This window comes from Syngnathoides biaculeatus, chromosome 11 (genome assembly GCF_019802595.1).
Source record: "Syngnathoides biaculeatus isolate LvHL_M chromosome 11, ASM1980259v1, whole genome shotgun sequence".
NCBI classification, from domain to species: Eukaryota; Metazoa; Chordata; class Actinopteri; order Syngnathiformes; family Syngnathidae; genus Syngnathoides; species Syngnathoides biaculeatus.
In genome coordinates this window covers 8,748,755-8,770,864 of record NC_084650.1, presented here as the reverse complement: position 1 = coordinate 8,770,864, position 22,110 = coordinate 8,748,755, and the positions used below count along the sequence as shown (strand labels likewise).

Sequence of the window (22,110 nt, the reverse complement as noted above, 5' to 3'; positions counted from 1 at the left end):
TCAAGTTCTCCTTGAGACCAACACTGTGGTGAAGGTTGCTGAAAGGGCTACATGCGTTCGTGCATCACACTATCTGAAATTCCCAATGCTGCCGATGGTCCTGAATCCTCCGCTCTCCTTATCTTCTACAGTGATTGACCATAAAGGTCACCAAGATCATAAAGTTTGGCCTATAAAGCCAGAGTAACTTCTAGGAAAGAGGGTTCACCTTCATCATGGTGTATCTGCTACATACTTGACAATGACCCACTTATAATAGATATTCTTTAACCAGAGGTAAGAATTTCTGGATGACTGGAGGTTGTTGTTTTATTGATGTATGATGAGTTGCTGTTTCATTTGTTATACCTTAGAGCTTTACTTTTTGTTTTACTTTCTTCTAGCACGTTGTTTGGTAGAGCAGACTTCGATGGTTTGGACATATTCGGAGGCGAGAGAGTATGTTGGTAGAAGGGTGCTGAGGACGGGCTGCAAGGCAAAAGAGCGAGAGAAGACCAAAAAAAAAGGTTGATGGATGTGAGGGAGGACATGAGGACAGTGGGTGGTAGAGAGGAGGATGCACGAGATAGGCTTAGATGGAAAAAAAATGACACGCTGTGGCGACCCCTAACGGGAAAAGCTGAAAGAAAAAGATTTAGTTGCTTTGCTTCACTTTTGCCTTTAGATGATTAATTTTTAGTGCTTAGTTACTTGTTTGGGTTTGTTTTTAATTTTTTGATGATTTTAATCGGTAGGGTTTAATGATGTAGTAGTATATTGATTAGGTTGGATTAATCAAAAGGGGAGAAACTGTGTTGACAGATATATGTTTTGCATATATACCGAATATTAGTTCTATTCGTTATACCTTGAACTTTAACAGGTTTTATCCCGTTGTGGGTTTTAGTTCTCTCGGTCAGGTTGTTAGCTGTTCCTCATGTTTTGTTTTTTTTTACCTGCTCCATGTGTATACAGCTGAACATAGATAACTGTCTTGTTTTTTTCTCTTTCTGCCTCTTTAACTTTTATATAACCAAAGGCCTTTTAGTTTGATCATTAGTCAGTGGTGACAACTCATGAGAATTGCACTCTTTCCTCTTTTTTGAAAGAATTTCCTTTATTTTGTCATAAAAATCCACAAAGACAAGATTGTCTCCCTGTTTATTGTGTAAGAAAAAGGTTTTGCCAAAACAGATGTAAATTTGAACAAGTACAAATGAAATGTGAAAGAAGGGTGAAAAATGTGCAATTTCGCTGATTTTGATTCTGAAATGTTGAAGCATTATGGAATAATGTAGATTTTTTTTTTTTTACCAATGTGTCCAAAAGTAGAATTTTGGTAAAGTGGTAATATGGGGAATGTGGAAAATATTTAAAAGTTCAAATGCACACATCTGTATGGTGAATTTTTGGAGTAAACTCAAATTAGAATGGTGTGAATCATGTAAACATTTTATTGGTAAATACACTGGAAAAAAAAAAAAAGAATCAGCGCAGAATAATTTAAATGTACTTAAAATAAAGAAAAAATAAATAAAGAACACAAATAGTGTGAATTCCTCCACTATTCACACAATAATTATAAGGTTACATGTAATATCACCTAGATAATCTGGTCACCGAAAAATCCTTTTGGAGGATGGGGAATGTTGCAGTGCCGGAAGTTGAATTCCACTCATCTGTCTGGACTCTTTTCAAACTTGTGTTGTAGGAATATGGAGGTCGGGGTGGAGTGGAAGATGTTTCAATCACAATGCTTTTAGTGACATACTTAGATGATGCTGGAGTGGATGAAAAGAGACTTGAACCTGGTAACAAAAAAAGGTAAAGTTGAAAAAAAACATTTTGCACTCCAATTTATTAGGATTTCTCCAGCTGATATCTGAAGAATTACAATATTGAAAATCAAACATTGATGCTTTAAGTATACAGTATCAAATACGAACATAGAGTATGGATCTTAATTTGAAATTGCTGATCAAGTGTTAATCTAAACAAACGTGAGGTGATGTTTTTAAACTAGCCCACAGGGGCATTACAGCCCCTCCTGGAAACGGTCACTTTAACATGGCGAATGTTATGTCCCAATGATCCAAGGAGCTAAGTTGGCTTCACACCTCTACTAGGGTCACCCATGACAAACAGGTCCAAAGTGAGGGAGCTGAGACTCGTATGATGAAGGACTTAAATGGATCGAGGTTTCCCTTTCCCGGACGCGGGTCACCGGGGCCTCATTCTGGAGCCAGGCTTGGAAGTGCGGCTCGAAGGTGAGCGCCTGGTGCCCAGGCCTGCCCCAATGGGGCCCAGCCGGCCACTGCCCGTACCAGTCCTCTTGAGGGGGGTTGGACTCTTTTCCACTCTGGAGTTGCCCACGGTGAGAGGTGCTGAGAAGGTGTATACTTGTTGCCCCGGCTTGGCACCTGTCCGTTGGGGTTCACCTCAGTGGATGAGAGGGTTGCCTGCCTCTGCCTTCAGGTGGGGGGACAGGTCCTGACGGTTGTTTGTGTCAGCAACAGTTCTTTTTTGGACTCCTTAGAGCAGGTGCGCGAGGGCACTCCCACTGGGGACTCAATTTTTCTGCTGGGGGATTTCAATTCTCCCGTGGACAATGACAGTGAGACCTGGAAGGGTGTGATTGGGGGGAGGGAGGAACACCCCCCCACCCCCCAGCTCGAGCTGTCCTCGACTTGGGACGTTGTGAATCGGTGGGGAGAATACTTCAAAGACCACCACAATTCCACCAAAACACCTTCTTATGAGAAAGCAGAGTCTGGGTTCTCTGAGGCGGACTCTCCGATCTCTGGGGATGAGGTAACCGAGATCGTTAAAAAGCTCCTCGGTGGCAAGGCTTCGGTGAGGATCAGATTTATCTGGAGTTTTTCAAGGCTCTGGATGTTGTGGGCCGTCCTGGTTGACGCTTCTGCAACATCACATGGATATCGGGGACAGTCCCTCTGGATTGACATACTTCAGTCGAATCTCAGATTCGGGAGCAGCAATGTAGTTTTTGTTTTGGCTGCGGAACATTGGTCCAGCTCGACAGCTCTAGTGCATGGTCGCGAGATTGACAGGCAGCTTGGTGCAGCGAAAGCAGTCATGTGAACTTTGTATCAGTCAATTGTGGTAAAGTGGGAGCTAAGTCCAAAGGTGAAGCTCTCTATTTACCAGTCGATATACATTCCTCCCCTCACCTATGGTCAGGAGCTGTGGGTCATGACCGAAAAAACAAGATCCCGGATACAAGCAGCCGAAATGAGTTTCTCCCACAGGGTGTCTTGGCTCTGTCTTATAAAAGCTCACTCATCAAGGAGGAGCTCAGAGTAGAGCCACTCCTCGTCCGCATTGAGAAGAGCTGGATGAGGTTGCTGGGGCATCTGATTTGGTTGCCTCCCAGATGACCCGTTGGTGAGGTTTTCTGGGAATGTCTCACTGGAAGGAGACCCAGAGGATGACCCAGGAAATGCTAGCAAGACTATGTCTCTTGGCTGGCCTAGTAATGCCTCAGGGTCCCCTCAGAAGAGACGGATGAAGTGGATCTGAAGAGTCTGGCCATCTCTGCTAAAGGCCCCCGTGACCCAACTTTGGATAAGCGTTATAAGATGGATGGAGGGATGGATGATCAGGGGCTGGTTATGGTGTGTGAATTTTACTTAGTTTATTTATTCTGGTAAAAAAATTGAGAACAGATTTTTACCTGCAATTTAACCCGGCAAGTGTTTAGGTGTCCACTGCATGCCCCATATACATAGATTTGTGCACTATTTGCAAAGGGGGCTCACATTGACTTTACACTTGGTTTATTAAACTGGAAGTTTAGCCAATAAGTGAACGAAACACCTCCTAAGAACCAATCAGCCTTAAAACTTGGGCCATTTGATTTGTTCAACCAGGCTATGTATTTTTGCTACTGCAGTTTAAGTATTTAACACAAAATAAGTATTTGAAAACCCTGCTATATTGCAAGTTCTCCCACTTAGAAATCATGGAGGGGTCTGAAATTTTCATCGTAGGTGCATGTACACTGTGAGAGATAATCTAAAATGAAAAATCCAGAAATCACAATGTATGATTTTTTTAACGATTTATTTGTGTGATACACCTGCAAATAAGTATTTTAACACCTGAGAAAAATGTAAATGTTGAGTAGCCTTTGTTTGCAATCACACCCTGCTAAAAATATTCTGTAGAAATTGTATAGAAACCTATAGAATTTTATATAATTTGTATAGAACTTGTTCTATAGAACTTTGGCTGTGACTTTCTAGAGAATTTCTACAGAAGGAAATGTTTCTGTAGAAATTCTATAGAAAGGTTTGAAGAACAGAAAGTAGCACATTGTTTGATCTGAAATTTCTATAGAATTTCTACAGAACAACTTTCTCTACAGAACTTTGGTTGTGACCTTCTATAGAATTTCGATAGAACAAAATGTTTCCATAGGAATTCTATTGAAAGTTTTGAAGAACATAAAGTGGCACAGTGCTTGATCTCAAATTTCTATAGAATTTGTACAGAAAATATTTTCTGTAGAACAATTTTCAAGCAACATCAGAGTTAATGCACATGCTGAAGTCACATAATAAAATCCATCAATTATTTGTTACAGTATATAAATACTGTCATGACTATGGAGATTTCAAAAATAGGGCAAGTCCATCATGTAAGTGCTTAAGCCACTATTGTAACATCTTGAAAAATCGGAAACCAGCTATCAGTATGTTGAAGAGGGCACTACGTTCACAAACCTTCAATCACTATCAACCAAATGGCCAAATTAACAGACCAAGGAGAAGTCATCTGACCAAATCCAGATTTGAACCATTATTCCACAGTTTGATGCAGGTTAAAAACAATCAATCAACTGGATTTTCATCCATTACATCTTGAGTACCAAAATGACCAACAAAAATAAACAGCTGACATGTTTTTTTCAAGTTCAAGTATTAAAGTTTGCAGAGGTACACTTAACATTTCTAACTTCTCTGGGTGTGGCATGTTTCGCCAGCCAGCAGGTGGCGGTGAGTTGTATGCTGATGCAGTTGACTTAAGGAAAAGAAGAAAATGTGCCATATCTTTTATTTTAAAGAATGGCAGTTTCTAGTTTTTAGTTATCGTCACAAAATTTGAATGTGCAGCTAGCTAGCCAGATTGCTACCACGGCCTCGTGTCGATAGACCATTTGCTTGGTTTTTGAACGTCTTGGTTTTCGTACAAATCGGTTTTCGAATGAAAACTTGTACATTTTTTTGCCTTGGTTTTCAAAGGAAAATCAGTATTCGAACACCCCGACCAGCTGACCCATGACTTTTTTATATTGTGCTTTCGAACGCTCCCCCGAAAAAAATGGAAAAGACGTAACGACGCAACCAGTTGACTCACACGCTCCTCTGCTCACGGACGTTTCTTCGTACTGTAGTGACTTTTTTTTCCTTCAAATTTAGCAACATTAACCCCTGATCAGGGCTGCAAAGAAGGCAAGTGGAACTGCTGGTGCTGAAAAAAGGAAAGTGGTGCGTAAAACTGTCAACTTCAAGAAGGATTTGATAGCCGAGCACGAATCTGGTGTGCGTGTTTCTGAGTCATCAAAGAAGTATGGCATGGCGAAAACGATGGTCAGCAACATCCTGAAACACAAGAATGCCATCAAAGAACGTGATGTTGCTAAAGGAGCAACCGTGTTGACCAAGCAGAGGCCAGAGATATTGGAGGAAGTTGAAAAGTTGCTTGTTATTTTCGTGAACGAGCAGCAGGTCGCTGGGGATAGTGTTGGCGAGGAAGGGAGGAGATGTTGTCTGATGAGGCTGAAGGCAGGAAGGTTGTCTCATGTGCCAATATTAAAGCTACCTGTGCTAAATGGAACGACATCCATAATTTGGTAGAACTTCATCACCCAAATGAAGCTGAATGTTGCAGAGCAATTCAAAATTTTAATGTTATGAGCCACTTCAGAAAAGTGCTTAAAAGATGGCAGAAACAAACAGATTCGTTCTTTGTGAAAAAGGGGAGAGTCACCACACCAAAGACATTTGAAACAGTTGTTTTGCGTTGCTTTTTTTTTTCTTCCATTATCCCTACCTCGAGTTGCAAGTTTTTTTTTTTTACTTTACGTACTTCCTGTGCAAATAAAAAAACAATTTGGTCCCCCCCACCCCTTATTTCTTGTTTAAAGTTATTCTGCACTTTTATTAATAAAAAAAAGTTTCCAAGGCTCAGGGCTGAGTCGCTACAGATACAGCAATGCACTCTCAGCCTAGCATACTCTACGAGGCTAAAGCATACATTTTAAGCAACAAATGAATATATTTAAATTATTTAATTATATAAAGTATTTAAACTATACATGTATTTCTACTATGCAGTTTATTATCAGGAAAAGCTAAAAAAAAAAAAAAAAAAAAAAAAAAAAAAAAAAATCGCTTAAAAAATTTTTTTAGGCTTGGAACGCATTATTTCACTTTCCATTCATTGTAATTGGAAAACGTGCTTTGGCTTTCAACCAGCCTTCTGGAATGGATTGTGTTCAAGAATCAAGGCACCACTGTAGTTTTTATTCAAAACTTTTCTCCGTTTTACACCTCGATCAAAACCCGTCGGTAAGTATATTTTTTTTTCCAAATTGCTTCATTTTTTTTATTTGTACTTATAGATGTAAAAGTCAGTGGGAGATGTAGGAGATGCATATAGTGAAATATGAAAGTGATATGACTGCTTGCAATGTTTTTTTGGGGGGTTTTTTTACGCTCGCAAAAATGTTGGTCGCATTGCAAAATTGGTAAAACTGCCGGATTTGGTGCTTTGTATGGAATTATAATGACAATAAGTGCAAATTGTAATAATCAAGTGATCGTTGAGAAACAAAAAAAGTCATGACATTTTAAAGATCCTATAACCGGGAAGGTCACAAGTTATTGTTCTTCTCTATTGTTTTACCAATACCATAATTATCCCATATTCCGAATCTTTGAATGATCATAACGTTTGTTGTTTGAGCTATTGAGATCATTTAAGTGAGATTTTAAGGGGTTTTCAAAGCTCTTTCCAATGATAGTTTTTTAAATTCCATCCATTCATTTTCTTAACCGCTTATCCTCAAGAGGGTCGCAGGAGAGCTGGAGCCTATCGCAGCTGTCAACGGGCAGGATCCTGGTACAAGCTGAACTAGAACATGTGTAATGAAAAATTTGGCACTTACATTAATATACTGACCTATTTTGCAGGCAAAGCTCCCTTGGCAAATCCATCGAAGAAAAAATATGTTCATCTTGAGATTGGTACGCAATTTTAGTAGATGCAATCTTGCTACACAACCAAATGTATTGAGGATATATATTCCATCAATTAAGGGTGCCGGCTGTGCCGATTACATTTATAATTAATCCAAAATATCTGTTCTTTTTTTCAGTTAACACAAGTGGGTTATGGTACCCACCCAATTTAATTGGGGCAGAATAAGACGGATATAGTAAAAGTGACCAGTCGGTTATTTTTCCCCACTTCGGTATGGTGGAATCATAATTGGCATGTCTCATTTAATTCTCTCACTGCATGCATATCAGCAGTGTCATTCATTGATTTAGTGTTTTTTTATATAAATGTATAATTTGGGATATTTTGTTTTATTTTTTCAAAGAGTCCAGGAATTCAATGAATTTATGTCAAGACTATATCTATCAACGTTTCAGTGATGTGATATTGCAGGTTGGTTTATTTTCTTTACAGCTCCAAAAACCTGAACTGGAGGATTCAGGAGGTGATGCCAGTGGTGTAATTGCTCGGCAAGGCCATTAAAGTACATACATGTTCTGTTTAAAGCACTTTATGAAAAGAAATCTGGCCCAAGGAGCACAATAAAAAAAGTTGGTTACAATGATATTCTGTTTTCTTCATACTGTTTTAGGCAGTGGAACAGGTGGTTCACCATCATCATGAAGAACCCCAAGGCATTCAAAACCAAGACATCTACCATCAACCTAAAGCCATCCACCACCAAACATGAGCCTCTACCATTCCTCGAAAGAGCTGTTTCATGTAAGAAGCAAGAAGGCCAAAAATTTCTACGAATAACTCATCTTAAGACCTTTTTGTCAGATTTGTGCTTTTGCATTGTGCATGTGTTGTTGTTCAGAATGCAGCCCCATGGGGGCACAAACCAGTGCAATCTGTAGGCCGGTCCCAAGACCGGATAAATGCAGAGGGTTGCGTCAGGTAGGGCATCCGGCGTAAAAACTGTGCCTAACAAATATAAGCGGTCGTGGCCCGGGTTAACAACGCCCGCCCCCGGCACTGCTAACCTGCAGGGCGTCGGTGGAAATTCAGCTACTCTGGGTCAAAGAAAGACAAAGAAGAGGAGGAAACCGGATCCGTCGTCAAAAGAAAAAGAGGAATGCACAGATCCTACGACTGAGTGTAGGGACTTTGAATGTTGGGACTATGACAGGAAAAGCCCAGGAGTTGGTTGACATGATGATTAAGAGAAAGGTTGATGTACTGTGTATCCAAGAGAGCAGGTGGAAAGGTAGTAAGGCTAGAAGTTTAGGAGCAGGGTTTAAATTATTCTACCACGGAGTAGATGGGAAGAGAAATGGAGTAGGGGTTATTTTAAAGGAAGAGCTGGCTAAGAATGTCTTGGAGGTGGAAAGAGTATCAGATTGAGTGATGAGACTAAAATTTGAAATTGAGGGTGTTATGTACAATGTGGTTAGCGGCTATGCCCCACAGGTAGGATGTGACCTCGAGTGGAAAGAGAAATTCTGGAAGGAACTAGATGAAGTATTTCTGAGCATCCCAGACATCGAGACAGTTGTGATTGCTGCAGATTGTAATGGACATATTGGTAAAGGAAACAGGGGCGATGAAGAAGTGATGGGTAAGTACGGCATCCAGAAAAGGAACTTTGAGGGACAGATGGTGGTGGACTTTGCAAAAAGGATGGAGATGGCTTTAGTAAACACTTATTTCCAGAGGAGGGAGGAACATATAGTGACCTACAAGAGCGGAGGTAGAAGCACGCAGGTGGATTATATTTTGTGCAGACGATGTAATCTGAAGGAGATTACCGACTGTAAAGTAGTGGTAGGGGAGAGTGTAACTCGACAGTATAGGATGGTGGTGGGTTGGATGACTCTGGTGGTAGGTAGGAAGATTAAGAAGACAAAGGTAGAGCAGAGAACAATGTGGTGGAAGTTGAGAAAGGAAGAATGTTATGCGGCCTTTCGGAAAGAGGTGAGACAGGCTCTCGATGGACAGCAGAAGGTCCCGGAAAACTGGACTACGAGACCCAAGGTAATCAGAGAGACAGGCAGGAGAGTACTTGGTGTGTCTTCTGGTAGGAAAGAGGAGAAGGAGACTTGGTTCTAGTTCCCATTTTTAAGAACAAAGGCGATGTTCAGAGGCGTGGGAATTATAGAGGAATAAAGTTGATGAGCCACACAATGAAGTTATGGGAAAGAGTAGTGGAGGCTAGACTCAGGACAGAAGTAAGTATCTGCAAGCAACAGTATGGTTTCATGCCTAGAAAGAGTACCACAGATGCATTATTTGCCTTGAGGATGCTAGTGGAAAAGTACAGAGAAGGTCAGAAGGAGCTACATTGTATCTTTGTGGATCGAGAGAAAGCCTATGACAGAGTACCAAGAGAGGAACTGTGGTACTGCATGCGGATGTCTGGTGTGGCAGAGAAGTATGTTAAAATAGTACAGGACATGTATGATGGCAGCAGAACAATGGTGAGGTGTGCCTTAGGTGTGACAGAGGAGTTTAAGGTGGAGGTGGGACTGCATCACGGATGAGCTCCGAGCCCCTTCCTGTTTGCAGTGGTAATGGATAGGCTGACAGATGAGGTTAGACTGGAATCCCCTTGGACCATGATGTTCGCAGATGTTATTGTGATATGCAGTGAAAGCAGGGAGCATGCAGAGGAACAATTAAAAAGATGGAGACATGCACTGGAAAGGAGAGGAATGAAGATTAGCCGAAGTAAAACAGAATATATGTGCGTGAATGAGAGAGGTGGAGGGGGAAGAGTGAGGCTACAGGGAGAAGAGATAGCGAGGGTGGACAACTTCAAATATTTAGGGTCAACAATCCAAAACAATGGTGAGTGTGGTAAAGAAGTGAAGAAACGGGTCCAAGTAGGTTGGAACAGCTGGCGGAAGGTGTCTGGAGTGTTATGTGACAGAAGAGTCTCTGAGGACAAAGGGCAAAGTTTACAAAACAGCGGTGAGGGCGGCCATGATGTACAGATTAGAGACGGTGGCACTGAAGAAACAACAGGAAGCAGAACTGGAGGTAGCAGAAATGAAGATGTTGAGGTTCTCGCTCAGAGTGAGCAGGTTGGATAAAATTAAAAATGAGCTCATGAGAGGGACAGCTAAAGTTGGATGTTTTGGAGATAAGATTCGAGAGAGCAGACTTCGATGGTTTGGACATGTTCAGAGGCGAGAGAGTGAGTATATTGGTGGAAGGGTGCTGAGGTTGGATCTGCCAGGCAAAAGAGCGAGAGGAAGACCAAAGAGAAGGTTTATGGATGTGGTGAGGGAAGACATGAGGGCAGTTGGGGTTAGAGAGGAAGATGCAGAAGATAGGCAAAGATGGAAAAAGATTACACGCTGTGGCGACCCCTAACGGGACAAGCCGAAAGGAAAAGAAGAAAAGAAGATGTGTTGTTGTTCAAGGGTTCCAAAAAAAGGGCTGATGCTGCTGACTGAGATAAAGGACACCAGCAGGCATCAAGACCATAAGAGAGCACAAGAAAAGGACATCCATCCATCTTTTACCGCTTTTCCGGGTCGAATCGTGGGGGAAGTAGCTGCAGCAGGGATACCCAGACTTCCCTTTCACCAGCCACTTGTTCCAGTTCTTCCGGAGGGATCCCAAGGCGTTCCCAAGCCAGCCGAGAGACATAGTCTCTCGAGCATGTCCTGGGTTGTCCTCAGGTTTCTCTTTCTGGTGGGACATGCCCAGAACACCTCATCTGGCTCTTCTCAATGCGGAGGAGTAGCGGTTCGACACTGAGCCCCTCCGGATGACCGAGTTTCTCACCCTATCTCTAAGGGAGAGCCCGGACACCCTGCGGAGGAAACTCATTTCGGCCGCTTGTATCCGGGATATTGTTCTTTCGGCCACAACCCAGAGCTCATGCCCATAAGTGAGGGTAGGAACGGAGATCGACTGGTAAATTGAGAGCTTTGCCTTTCGACTGAGCTCCCTCTTTACCACAATGGACCAATAGAAAACCTGCATCATTCCAGACACTGCACCAATCTGTCTGTCGATCTCCCCCTCCATTCTTCCCTCACTTGTGAACAAGACCCCAGGATACTTGAACTCCTCCACTTGTGGAAGGAACTCATCCCTGACCTGGGGTGGGTGCACCACATTTTTCCGACTGAGGACCATAGTCTCGGATTCGGAGGTGCTGATTCTCATCCCAGCTGGAGATCACGGCTTGATGAAGCGAATGGAACCACATCATCCGCAAAGAACAGAGATGCGATGCTGAGGACACCAAATCGGACAGCGTCTACGCCTTGGATGCGCCAAGAAATTCGGTCCATAAAAGTTACGAACAAAATCAGTGATAAAGGGCAGCCTTGGCGGAGTCCAACTCTCACCAGAAACAAGTCTGACTTATTGCCGGCAATGCAGCCCAAACTGACAGCGGTCGTACAAGGACCAAACATCTTGTATCAGGGGATTCGTACCCCATACTCCCGAAGAACCCCCAACAAGACTCCCTCAGGGACACGGTCGAAGGCCTTCTCCAAGTCCACAAAACACAAGTAGACTGGTTGGGAGACCTCCCATGCACCCTCGAGGACCCTGCCGAAGGTGTAAAGCTGGTCCACTGTTCCATGACCAGGATGATAACTACATTGCTCCTCCTGAATCAGAGACTCGACTTCCCGACGGACCCTCCTATCCAGTACCCCTGACTAGACCTTACCAGGGAGGCTGAGGAGTGTGATCCCTCTATAGTTGGAACACACCCTCCGGTGACCCTTCTTGAAAATAGGGACCACCACCCCAGTCTTCCAATCCAGAGGCACTGTCCCCGATGTCCACACGATGTTGCAGAGGCGTGTAAACCAGGACAGCCCCACAACATCCAGAGCCTTTAGGAAATCCGGGCGAATCTCATCCACCCCCCGGGCCCTGTCACCAAGGAGCTTTTTAACCACCTTGGTGACCTCAACCCCAAAGATAGAGGAGCCCGCCTCAGAGCACCCAGACTCAGCTTCCTCGTGGGAAGGAATGTTGGTGGAATTGAGGAGGTCCTCTAAGTATTCCGTCCACCGACTCATAACATCCCAAGTTGAGGTCAGCAGTGCCCCTTCCCCACGATACATAGTGTTGACGGTGCACTACTTCCCCCTCCTGAGACGTCGGACAGTGGACCAGAATTTCCTCGAAGCCGTCCTGAAATCGTTCTCCATGGACTAACCGAACTCCTCCCATGCCCGGGTTTTTGCCTCAGCGACCACCCAAGCTGCATTCCGCTAGGCCAGCCGATACCTATCAGCTGCCTCGGGAATCCTACTGGCCAGAAATGTCTGTTAGGACTCCTTCTTCAGCTTGACAGCATATCTCACTGATGGTGTGCTCGTGGGTTGCCGCCACGAGTTACCGACCACCTTACAGCCACAGCTCCGGTCGGCTGCCTCAGCAATTGGAGGTGCGGAACATCCAAAAAGGGTGGGTACTCTGCACTGCTGCTTTGTGCATAAGCACAAACCACAGTCAGGACCTGGCCCCCTACCTGCAGGCGGAGGGAGGCTACACTCTAAACCCCAACGTACAGGCCCCGAGCCAGGGAGGCAATAAGTATACCCACACCTGCTTGCCGTCTCTCCCCGTGGTCAACTCCAGTGTGGAACAGAGGAATGGTGCCAGACCCCAAGTGGTGCGTAGAGGCGAGTCCAACTATATCTAGTCGGAACTTCTCGACCTCACGCACCAACTCGTGCTCCTTTCCTGCCAAAGAGGTGACATTCCATGTCCCGAGACCTAGTTTCGGGATCGGATCGCCAAAGTCCCTGCCTTTGGCCACCGCCCAGATCACATTGCACTCGACCCCCATGTCCCCTCTCACAGGTAGTGAGCCAATGGGAACGGGGGGACCCATGTTACCCTTTCGGGCTGTCCCCAGCTGAGCCCCATGTGTGCAGACCCGGCCACCAGGCGCTCGCCTTGGAGCCCCACCTCCAGGCCTGGCTCCAGTGAGGGCCCCCAGTGACCCGCGTCTGGGCAAGTGATAAAGAAGTTATTACTATGTTAGTTATCATAATAAAAGTTATTACATTACTACTCATTACTACTATCGTTGCTGTTAGGATTGTTTTATCATGCGTTTGTTTCTGTTAGTCTTAGTCTGAATTGTTTTCTTTGTGAGCTGTGTGCGTGTCTTGAAGTGTGACCCAGTGACACCTGGGAGGCGATGCCCCCCTGCCGACCTCAAGCTGATGCCCCTGAACAGTGGGAAGCAATGTCTCCATCTGGCCTCAGCATGTTTCCCTTCTGATCTTAAGCAGATACTCCTCAACACTGGGAGGAGATAACGCCCTTCTACCGCAGGAGGATACCCCCAAATGCCATAAACGTGTCTTTAAACAATGCCCTGATTTTTCTCTTGTGGGTTTATCAAGACACTCTTGCAGCCTTGAAGAAACATGTACTTAGTGTTTGTGTGCTGTTGGTGTAGCCATCTGTGTCAGCATTTTCACATTGTATCTGATAAATCACAAATGGAATCATTCAGCAAAGAGGCCTTTTCTTTTGACATCAAACGAGTCACTGCACAAGATGGAAAAATACCTGGAAAGTCACACTTCAACTTCTCTGTACTGGGTGAACACTCCGGAGAAACAGTGACAATAGGATCAGGGCCAACTCGAGCCCCGATAAGATAGTTGCCGATTACCAAATCAAACCCTGGAACTCGAAGACAGTAAAGAACACCAACCTTGATGGTATTGGAAACTACATCTGAAGTCAAATTCACAAAATGACCTAATAAAGTGTTCAAGTTTAAACAAAATTTTTCTGGCTTCACAGTTTCAGTTGCAAATGTGCAAAAAAAGTTTTAACCAACGCTTTTAAACAGACGTCTCAAAGGACAAATGAATTCGATCCCGGACGAGCCCCCACTTTTGTTACGTGTGAATTTAGACTACAATTCCCTTTGCTCAAACCAGCAAAATGTGACAAAGCAGTTGTATTGTGTTTATATTAATTTAATCACACACACAACAATACAACACAAACACGAAAAACAACTAACAAAATAGAAGTCCAAAGACCTAGTAGTCAAGCCAAACGATGAATAGTCAAAGTTGAACGAATTTTCCTAAACAGGCCACTGTTCTTTCCAGCAAATATTCCAAGTGAATGAATGTTCCAGAAATGTCCAAAAACGAAAGGCAGAAGGCGCCCCTGTACTTGTCCCAAGCAGCAGTGCGGTGGTAAGAAGCCCCGTTGACGGTCTTTCTCGTCCTTATATAGGCACTCCTCAGAACATTCCAGACTTCCGGATCGAAAAAGATCCACATAAAAATAACTTCAAAATATGAAAGGAAAAAAAAAAAGAGAATAAAGAATAGAAATACGCACACGCACACACACACACACACACAACACACACACACACACACACACAGAACATTCAGCAACTCTTTCGGCAGGCGGTGCTTCCTTGGAAGCCTCAAGTAGTACATCCTTTTCTGGGCTTTTTTGAGGATGGGAGTTGATGTTTGTCTTCGACTTTGGGCCCTGTAAAGACTGTAATTCGCAGGAAACTATAGGTCCTGTTCTGTGCGGTGTAGGATGCCTGGTGAAGTCCACAATCATCTCTACTGTCTTTAGTGCGTTTAGCTCCAGGTTGTGTTGGCCATACCAAGGCTCCGGCCTTTCTGGTTGCTGTCGATATGCAGATTTGTCATCATGTTTTAATGACCCCAATGCTGACCTGAAGAAGCTTGGAGGAGAGGAGTTCAGGGATGATGGTGTTAAAAACAGAGCTTAAGGATCCTTGCATAGGTTCCCTCGTTGTTGAGATTTTCAAGGAAGAGGTGCAGACCCATGTTCATGGCATCATTCGCACACCTATTAGCTTGATAGGCAAACTGCAATGGGTCCAGATGGGGACCTGTGATGCTCTTGCAGTGGGACAGCACAAGATATTCAAAGGGCTTCATGACCACATATTTCAAGGCAAGAGGCCTATAGTCATTAAGACCTGAGACTTTTTGGGGGACTGGTATGATGGTGGAGCATTTGAAGCAGGTTGGTAATTCACACAGTTCTATAGACCTGTTGAAGATCTTTGTGAAGACAGGAGCAAGTTGGTCTGCGCAGACTTTGAGGTATGATGGGGACACAGGGTCTGGTGCTTTGCTGATTTTTTTTTGTTCAAAGATCTGCCTCACATCCCGTTAATACTTTTTAGAGAATTTCCTCTTTTTAATTATATTTCTTTCATTGTATACTGTTTTTAATTGTACTTTTATTTTTTAGTTTTTTTTTTCCATTCACATTTTGTCATTTTGTCTTGTTTGTATTCAAATCCTTTTAAACATGTAAAGCACATTGAGTACCTTGTGCATGATATGAGCTATATAAATAAATTTGTTTTGCTTTGCTTTTGAGAAGGTTCCAACATATAAAAAGCTGGAGAGGAAGGCCGTCCTGGAAGATCCAAAAGAGGAAGCATCTGATTGCTGACTGATGGCAACGTTGGATGTGGGGAACTTGGAATTGGAACTGGGGGTTAGGTTCCAAACAGGTGTTTGATGAGCATTCTATTTTTTATTCATGTTTAACACAACATTCCAACTCATTGGAATTGGGTTTGTATTTTCAGATAAAATGTTAAAAGTGTCCTCTGGCCTAATGATTGAAGAAACACCTCGACCAGAATAAAAGAACCGGATAAAAAGGGTTTCAACGCTCGCCTGGCCAAACTGAGGGCCGCAGCCTTTCATTGTTCTTTTTAGCATTTACAGAACCAAAGCAATATGTTAAAATCTGTTTTAAATTGATTTTTTTCATGGGCAGCAGGAGCAGTGAGCTGAAGCACCACTGTATAAACATACAATGTGTAAGAACTTCTTATCAACCAGCACGTTTTCTAATAAAATCAACTTGCAGAAGGATAACTTTTGACTGTATCACCTTGACAACCCACCTGTTCACGACAAAATTTCTAAAGATAGAACCAGAGATTTCAAATTATCAGTAAAGGCAAAATTGATAGATGGTCATGTGTGTCAGTAATGTATTTTACACTAACCACTTTCCACTTGTATATGTCCTGGCATTTGCAACTCTTCTTTTTCTGGTACCTCAATGAAGTCACTGTCGTCATCACTCTCTTCAAATGATGAAGCCTTAATGGCAGAAGGACATTTAATGCAATTAGTAAAAGGAAAGCAACAGTCTCCTGATGGAAGTAATTTCTTTTGCATCATTCCTGTATGATTATTTAATACATTTGTATTACTTGTGCAGAAAGCTCCACAAAGTGTCACCTGTAGTAGTTCTCTGACACATGGCTATTATCAGACTGGGTTTACACCTGAACAATATCCTCACAACATTCTTTAGAGGGTGTATGGACACAAAAAATGATATATAAGATATCATTCATTAGAGATGATAAGAAGTGTTCGCGGCTCCCAGTGTTGTCTTTTCCATGCAAACCGGGTTGAAATGGCTCTTTGAGTGTTAAAGGTTTCCGACCCCTGAACTAGAATGTGGTGGGACTGAGTGAATTTTAGAGATATGGAACAAGAAAATATGTGGGTTAATACATATGCTCTTTATGGATACATGAACTGATTATTGCAATAGGTTATTCATCCCACAGCCAGTGATAGAATCGCAGGGGTGTGTGCCTCTACAGACACATGCAAGTGAATTAACACCATTACGCATGCAAAAAGACTGACAGAAATGTCCTATAATATAATTCTATAATCCTGCAACGCAGAGGCTTGGTTGAACTGGTAGTTTATGTGAGAAAGAACACACAGTTTAAGTTGGTGTGTGACATTTACAATAAATCTGGCTGACCAAAGGTATGAGTGTGAGGAGGGAATGATGTGGCTCTTTGCCATAACACTCTTGATCTCTGACTGGTTGGCCAACTCTGGTTAGATCCACAAAGACAAAGCAGCTTCTGACATTCTCAGTATATTTCCATTAGCATCCTCAAGAGAAATAATGCATCTGTTACTCTTTCTATGCATGAATTTATATTGTTGGTCAGAAATACTTTTGTTACTTTAGTTCCCACAGCTCTGCACATCACCTTAGTTCTCAAAAATAGGACAATGATGACACATCAGAATCAGCTTTAATCGCGTGTAAAAACACACAACGAATTTTTCTCTGGCAGTCAGTGCTGCCCTGGTACGACATGCAGAACAAAGAATAAGGAACAACATAGCAACAAGAACAGGAACAAGAGACATTTCTGTTTATAGGAACTATTAATTATAAGACATGCAAGACGTAAAATCTATACGTGTGTTAATGTCAATTGTGCAAACGGAGCAGTTTAAAATGACAAATCGTATGGTGTACAAAATATAAAAAAACAAAGAAGTATAGATAAATGTAAAAAAATACATATAAAAATACATGTATAAATATATTACTAATACAGATTGGACCAGTAGGATGTGAGTGAGTGACCTAACATAGCATAAGTCAGAAAAATAATAGGTTCTCTAATCAAGAATTTGATGACTTAATTCCCAAAGGGGAAAAAAAAACTGTTTGAATGCTTGCAACCAATGAGAACATGTGTGGATTTATCTTGTGTGCTGATCATCAAAGCCCCACCCAGCAACATCGATACAACCCTCTCTCTTGTCCTTACTAACCACCATTTTCTACACTGTTGACTGTGTGCGTGATAATGTCTCTAGTTCACAATGACGCCAAAGCACTGTGCTGATGTTAAACTGCACTGTATTAAGGAGAGGATGACCGCAGCCATGTAATGTGAGATTTCGGGGAACAACCTCTTTCCCTCAGTCAGAGCATTGAAGATGAGTCATGGCTGGGTCTTTCAACATGACAATGACCCGGAGCACACAGCCAGGAAAACCAAGGAGTGGCTCCGTAAGAAGCATATCTTCTCCAGACCTAAACCCAATAGAAAATCTTTGGCGGGAGCTGAAACTCCGTGTTTCTCAGCGACAGCCCAGAAACCTGTCTGATCTAGAGAAGATCTGTGCGGAGGAGTGGGCATGCAGTGTGTACCTGGTGAACAACTACAGGAAATGTTTGACCTCTCTAATTGCAAACAAAGGCTACCGTAGCAAATATTAACATTGGTTTTCTCAGGTGTTCAAATAGTTACTTGCAGCTGTATCAGACAAATAAATAGGTTAAAAAAAAAAAAAGAAAAAAAATCATACATTGTGATTTCTGGATTTTTCTTTTTAGATTATCTCTCTCACAGTGGAGATGCACGTACGATGAAAATTTTAGACCCCTATATGATTTTGAAGTGGCAGAACTTGCAATATGGCAGGGTGTTCAAATACTTATTCTCTTCACCGTACATTTCGATATGATATTCAATGTCTTATGTTACCGTTACACATACATATATATATATATATATATATATATATATATATATATATTATATATATATATATATATATATATATATATATATTAGGGTAATGTGCGCCACCAACCTAAGCTCTCTGACTTCCTCGTGGGAGCTTTCCATTTTACGATCGTTAACGTAGCATATTTGTTGTTACTGCACTAAACATCATAAATGACTGCCCATGAGGTTTTGACTTAAACGAAGACGAAAAATGTCGACAAGGGCTAGTTGTGCACTCGCTTTTAAAAAAAAATGAGTCATCGCTCCTGCCGATGACGCAAGGAACCCAGAAGCAGTGTGGCAGTCCAAAACAATGAGAGCTCAATGGCTACAGGTTGTTATCAAAACAATTTGAGCTCAGACTAGATAGTATGAGCATAATGGGAATATTTAAAAAACAAAAAAACATCAAAAAAAAAAAAAAAAACAGGAGGGCGCACACAATTGAAATGCAAAAATGTTTTAAATGTGCCTGTTACACTCGTTTCTACATAGTTTGAACTCTCGTTGTTGGCAGAGTCGTTTCGAAAATACTTTTAAAGAGTCGTTTGTGATCTCCAGCATTTGATCTTCGTGTTGCAAAGACATGCTGGTTTCACCTGGTTTGCTGATAAATGGGCCGCGGATACATCCCTTGGTACTTCATGGGTGCTTTTTGGTTAGGAAGTAGCGCTCGAAGTCTTTTAACAGCAAAGACAGGTGACTGTGCACCAGATGGGAGAATGAAGGCTCTGTCTTACACAAAAATCCCTGTTAATGTTTGAAACATGTCAAATATGCCTTTGTGCATGCGTTGTACCCACAAATCCAGTTTGCCTTTAAATACAGCTACTTTATCTGCCAACTTGAACACTGTTGTCATTTATCCCTGAAGTGACAGATTGAATTAATTAAGCGGGTAGAATATGTTGCACAAGTACGCCAGTTTTGTGATCCATCCCTCGTCACTGAAATGTGCTGCCGGTTGCGATTTTTTTTCTGAGAATAATATTTGCAGCGGCTCTCGTAATTCAAACACTCTGGATAACGTCTAATTCCCATGTATAAGAGAAGCCATGTGTGCTCCGGGTCCATTTCCTTACTACTTCTTTTCCTATTGGCTTGTCCCGTTAGGGGTCGCCACAGCGTGTCATCTTAGATGAACGCTCATATTCATTTGGCACAGTTTTACATAAGAGGCCCTTCCTGACGCAACCCCTCTGCATTTATCTGGGGAGAGAAACTAACAGCACTTGGTATTCTCAGGTTGCCTCCTATCCATGTACTAACAAAGGCAAACCCCGCTTGGCTTCCGAGATCGGACAAGATTGGCTGTTCTCAAGGTAGCATGGCCATAAGCGTCCATCTCATTAAAAAGCTCTTCAAAAAGTCGCGAGTTAAAGGCATGTGCATTGATGTTGTTAATAACTTTCTTTTCTTGGAAGTTGTGGGATCTTCTGTCTCTTCATTGGGCCTTTTCCCCTTTGAAAAAGAAGCTTTCCAAAGACGTGTTTTTTTCCCCTCATTTTGCAAGCTTGTGGGGGTAAATTTTGGCATTGAATTGACCGAGATGTAACCAAGAGAATTGGTCATTTTTTAAAATATAAGATTGGTCAGACTTGGATAATGAGTACAAGGGAACTAATTAATTATTTTTTTGACGGCCCGGTACCAATTGACCCCTCCGTACATGGCACTTAACCACGCCTCCTGAAGTTATGTCACCCCACGTGTGCTAACCTTAGACAAACAATTAGCAAAAATGGCGGCGCAGGAAGAAAAGACTAGAGCGAAATTGTCCGATGTACCAGCTGATTTCTCACTTGCATTCTTAGCGAATAGTGAAATATCGTTGAAAAGCAGACAGCAGGGCTTGAAGTATTTTAGCGAGGGGTATTTCAATGGTATTTACATGCATATCGACGGAGAAACCATTGATATTAGCGCGAGATCTTTCCGGAGTTAGAGGAAGACCGAGAAGCCACATAATATAATATATAATAACCCAAAGACGAATTTGTCATTGACAGTTTCCTATTTTCGTGTTACATATCACACTTGTGTGCAGAATCTGTATGTGTATCTGTATAGCCATTTGTGAACCGCCGTATGAAGGAAAAGAAGGCGAGGCTTGATTTACGAGTTGTTTCTCTCGTTTTCTTTGTGTAACGTCACGCGCTCCCTTCAATAATTATTCTTGCATTAGTGTCCTCAAACATCCTTCCTTCAGTCTTGGTGTCTGTGCACGTCGAAGGCTTTTAGGACACGCTAGTCCGGTTTAGCGTAGCTCGGTAGCCGCCGAACAGAGACACGTTTGTGCAGTCAGATCATCGCAAAATATCGCGTAGCTATGTTATGCAAGCGAAGAACTGGTAATTCATTTATATGAGACATGTATTGAAAATCAAATATAGGGCATACCTTCGCGCAAACAGTCTGGTTTAACTTAGCTCGGTAGCCACCAAACAGACACGTTTGTGCAGTCAGATCATCTCAAAATATCGCTCAACACAGATCAAGTGTGTCAATCATTCACACGTAGCTATGTTATGCAAACGAAGAACTGCTAATTCATTTATATGAGACATGTATTGAAAATCAAATATAGGGCTTACCTTCATGCGAACATACCTGTTAGGGTTGATTTTAGATGGATTCAGTTGATCATACGATCTTCCACAATGTTTGATCCATCAAAGACATTTTTCGTACTCGGTCTTCTGTTCCGGTTGATTTTAGATAGATTCAGTTGATCATGCCTTCTTCCACAAAGTTTGATCCATCGAAGACATTTTTCGTACTGGGTCTTCGGTTTTGGAAAGGGTACGAATTGAACTCCACCAACTAGCCTTTCAGGATACCTGTCGTCACTATTACAAAGTCCGTGACTACACCTCTTAACCATATCTATTGTTAAAGAACCCAAATACGCGATAAAACGCTAACAAAAGCTATACTGGACCATGCAATGTTGTCTGAGGTAATGGTGGACGCCAAAAGGGGGCGTGGTTTATGCAGATCTCTGGCCTCTGATTTATCAGCGACGCGGATGACGCAATTTCTACGGAGGGGTCAATTGATTCACAGACCGGTACCGGTCCGCGGCTCGGTGGTTTGGGAACACTGCTCTAGACCACTGTTATACTTGCATCAAACACCATCGCGCAATTCCCCGTGCTCCCCTAGGGTCCTCTGATCACTGCTTACTCTACTTAATACCTACATATAGGTAAGCACTTAAAGTGTATCGAATTTCTAATTTCTATAATAATCTTATCTAGATGAAAACACATGTTCAACTGTTCCATAAAATGCATACCCTGTTCGATGTTTTTACTAAAAAACATGTTTATGAATTAATGTCCGCCAACTTTGACCTCGTTTATCTTACCTGCAAAACGACTCATTTCGTGGGCGGACGTCACAAACTCTGGGACGGGCTGTTTTGGAATGACTGGGAGTCTTTGTATTCATGCCAAAGAAAAACCCATTCGTTTCAAGAATTTCTTACTGATTGTTAGCTAAAA

General features: G+C 42.4%; 1 protein-coding gene across 6 annotated transcripts in view; it reads right to left on the bottom strand.

The window, feature by feature from the left end:
- Nucleotides 1-22,110, bottom strand: part of uvssa (UV-stimulated scaffold protein A) — a 130,871-nt gene that overhangs the window by 35,078 nt on the left and 73,683 nt on the right. For 5 of the 6 annotated variants that reach the window (XM_061836071.1, XM_061836067.1, XM_061836070.1 and 2 more), the window contains 3 exons: nucleotides 16,265-16,361; nucleotides 1,583-1,787; nucleotides 349-468 (listed from right to left, as the gene is read on the bottom strand). In XM_061836071.1, the coding sequence (XP_061692055.1) occupies nucleotides 349-468; nucleotides 1,583-1,787; nucleotides 16,265-16,361 (422 nt within the window). The remainder of the gene's footprint in view (nucleotides 1-348; nucleotides 469-1,582; nucleotides 1,788-16,264; nucleotides 16,362-22,110) is intronic. The other variant, XM_061836068.1, reaches the window with a different exon arrangement.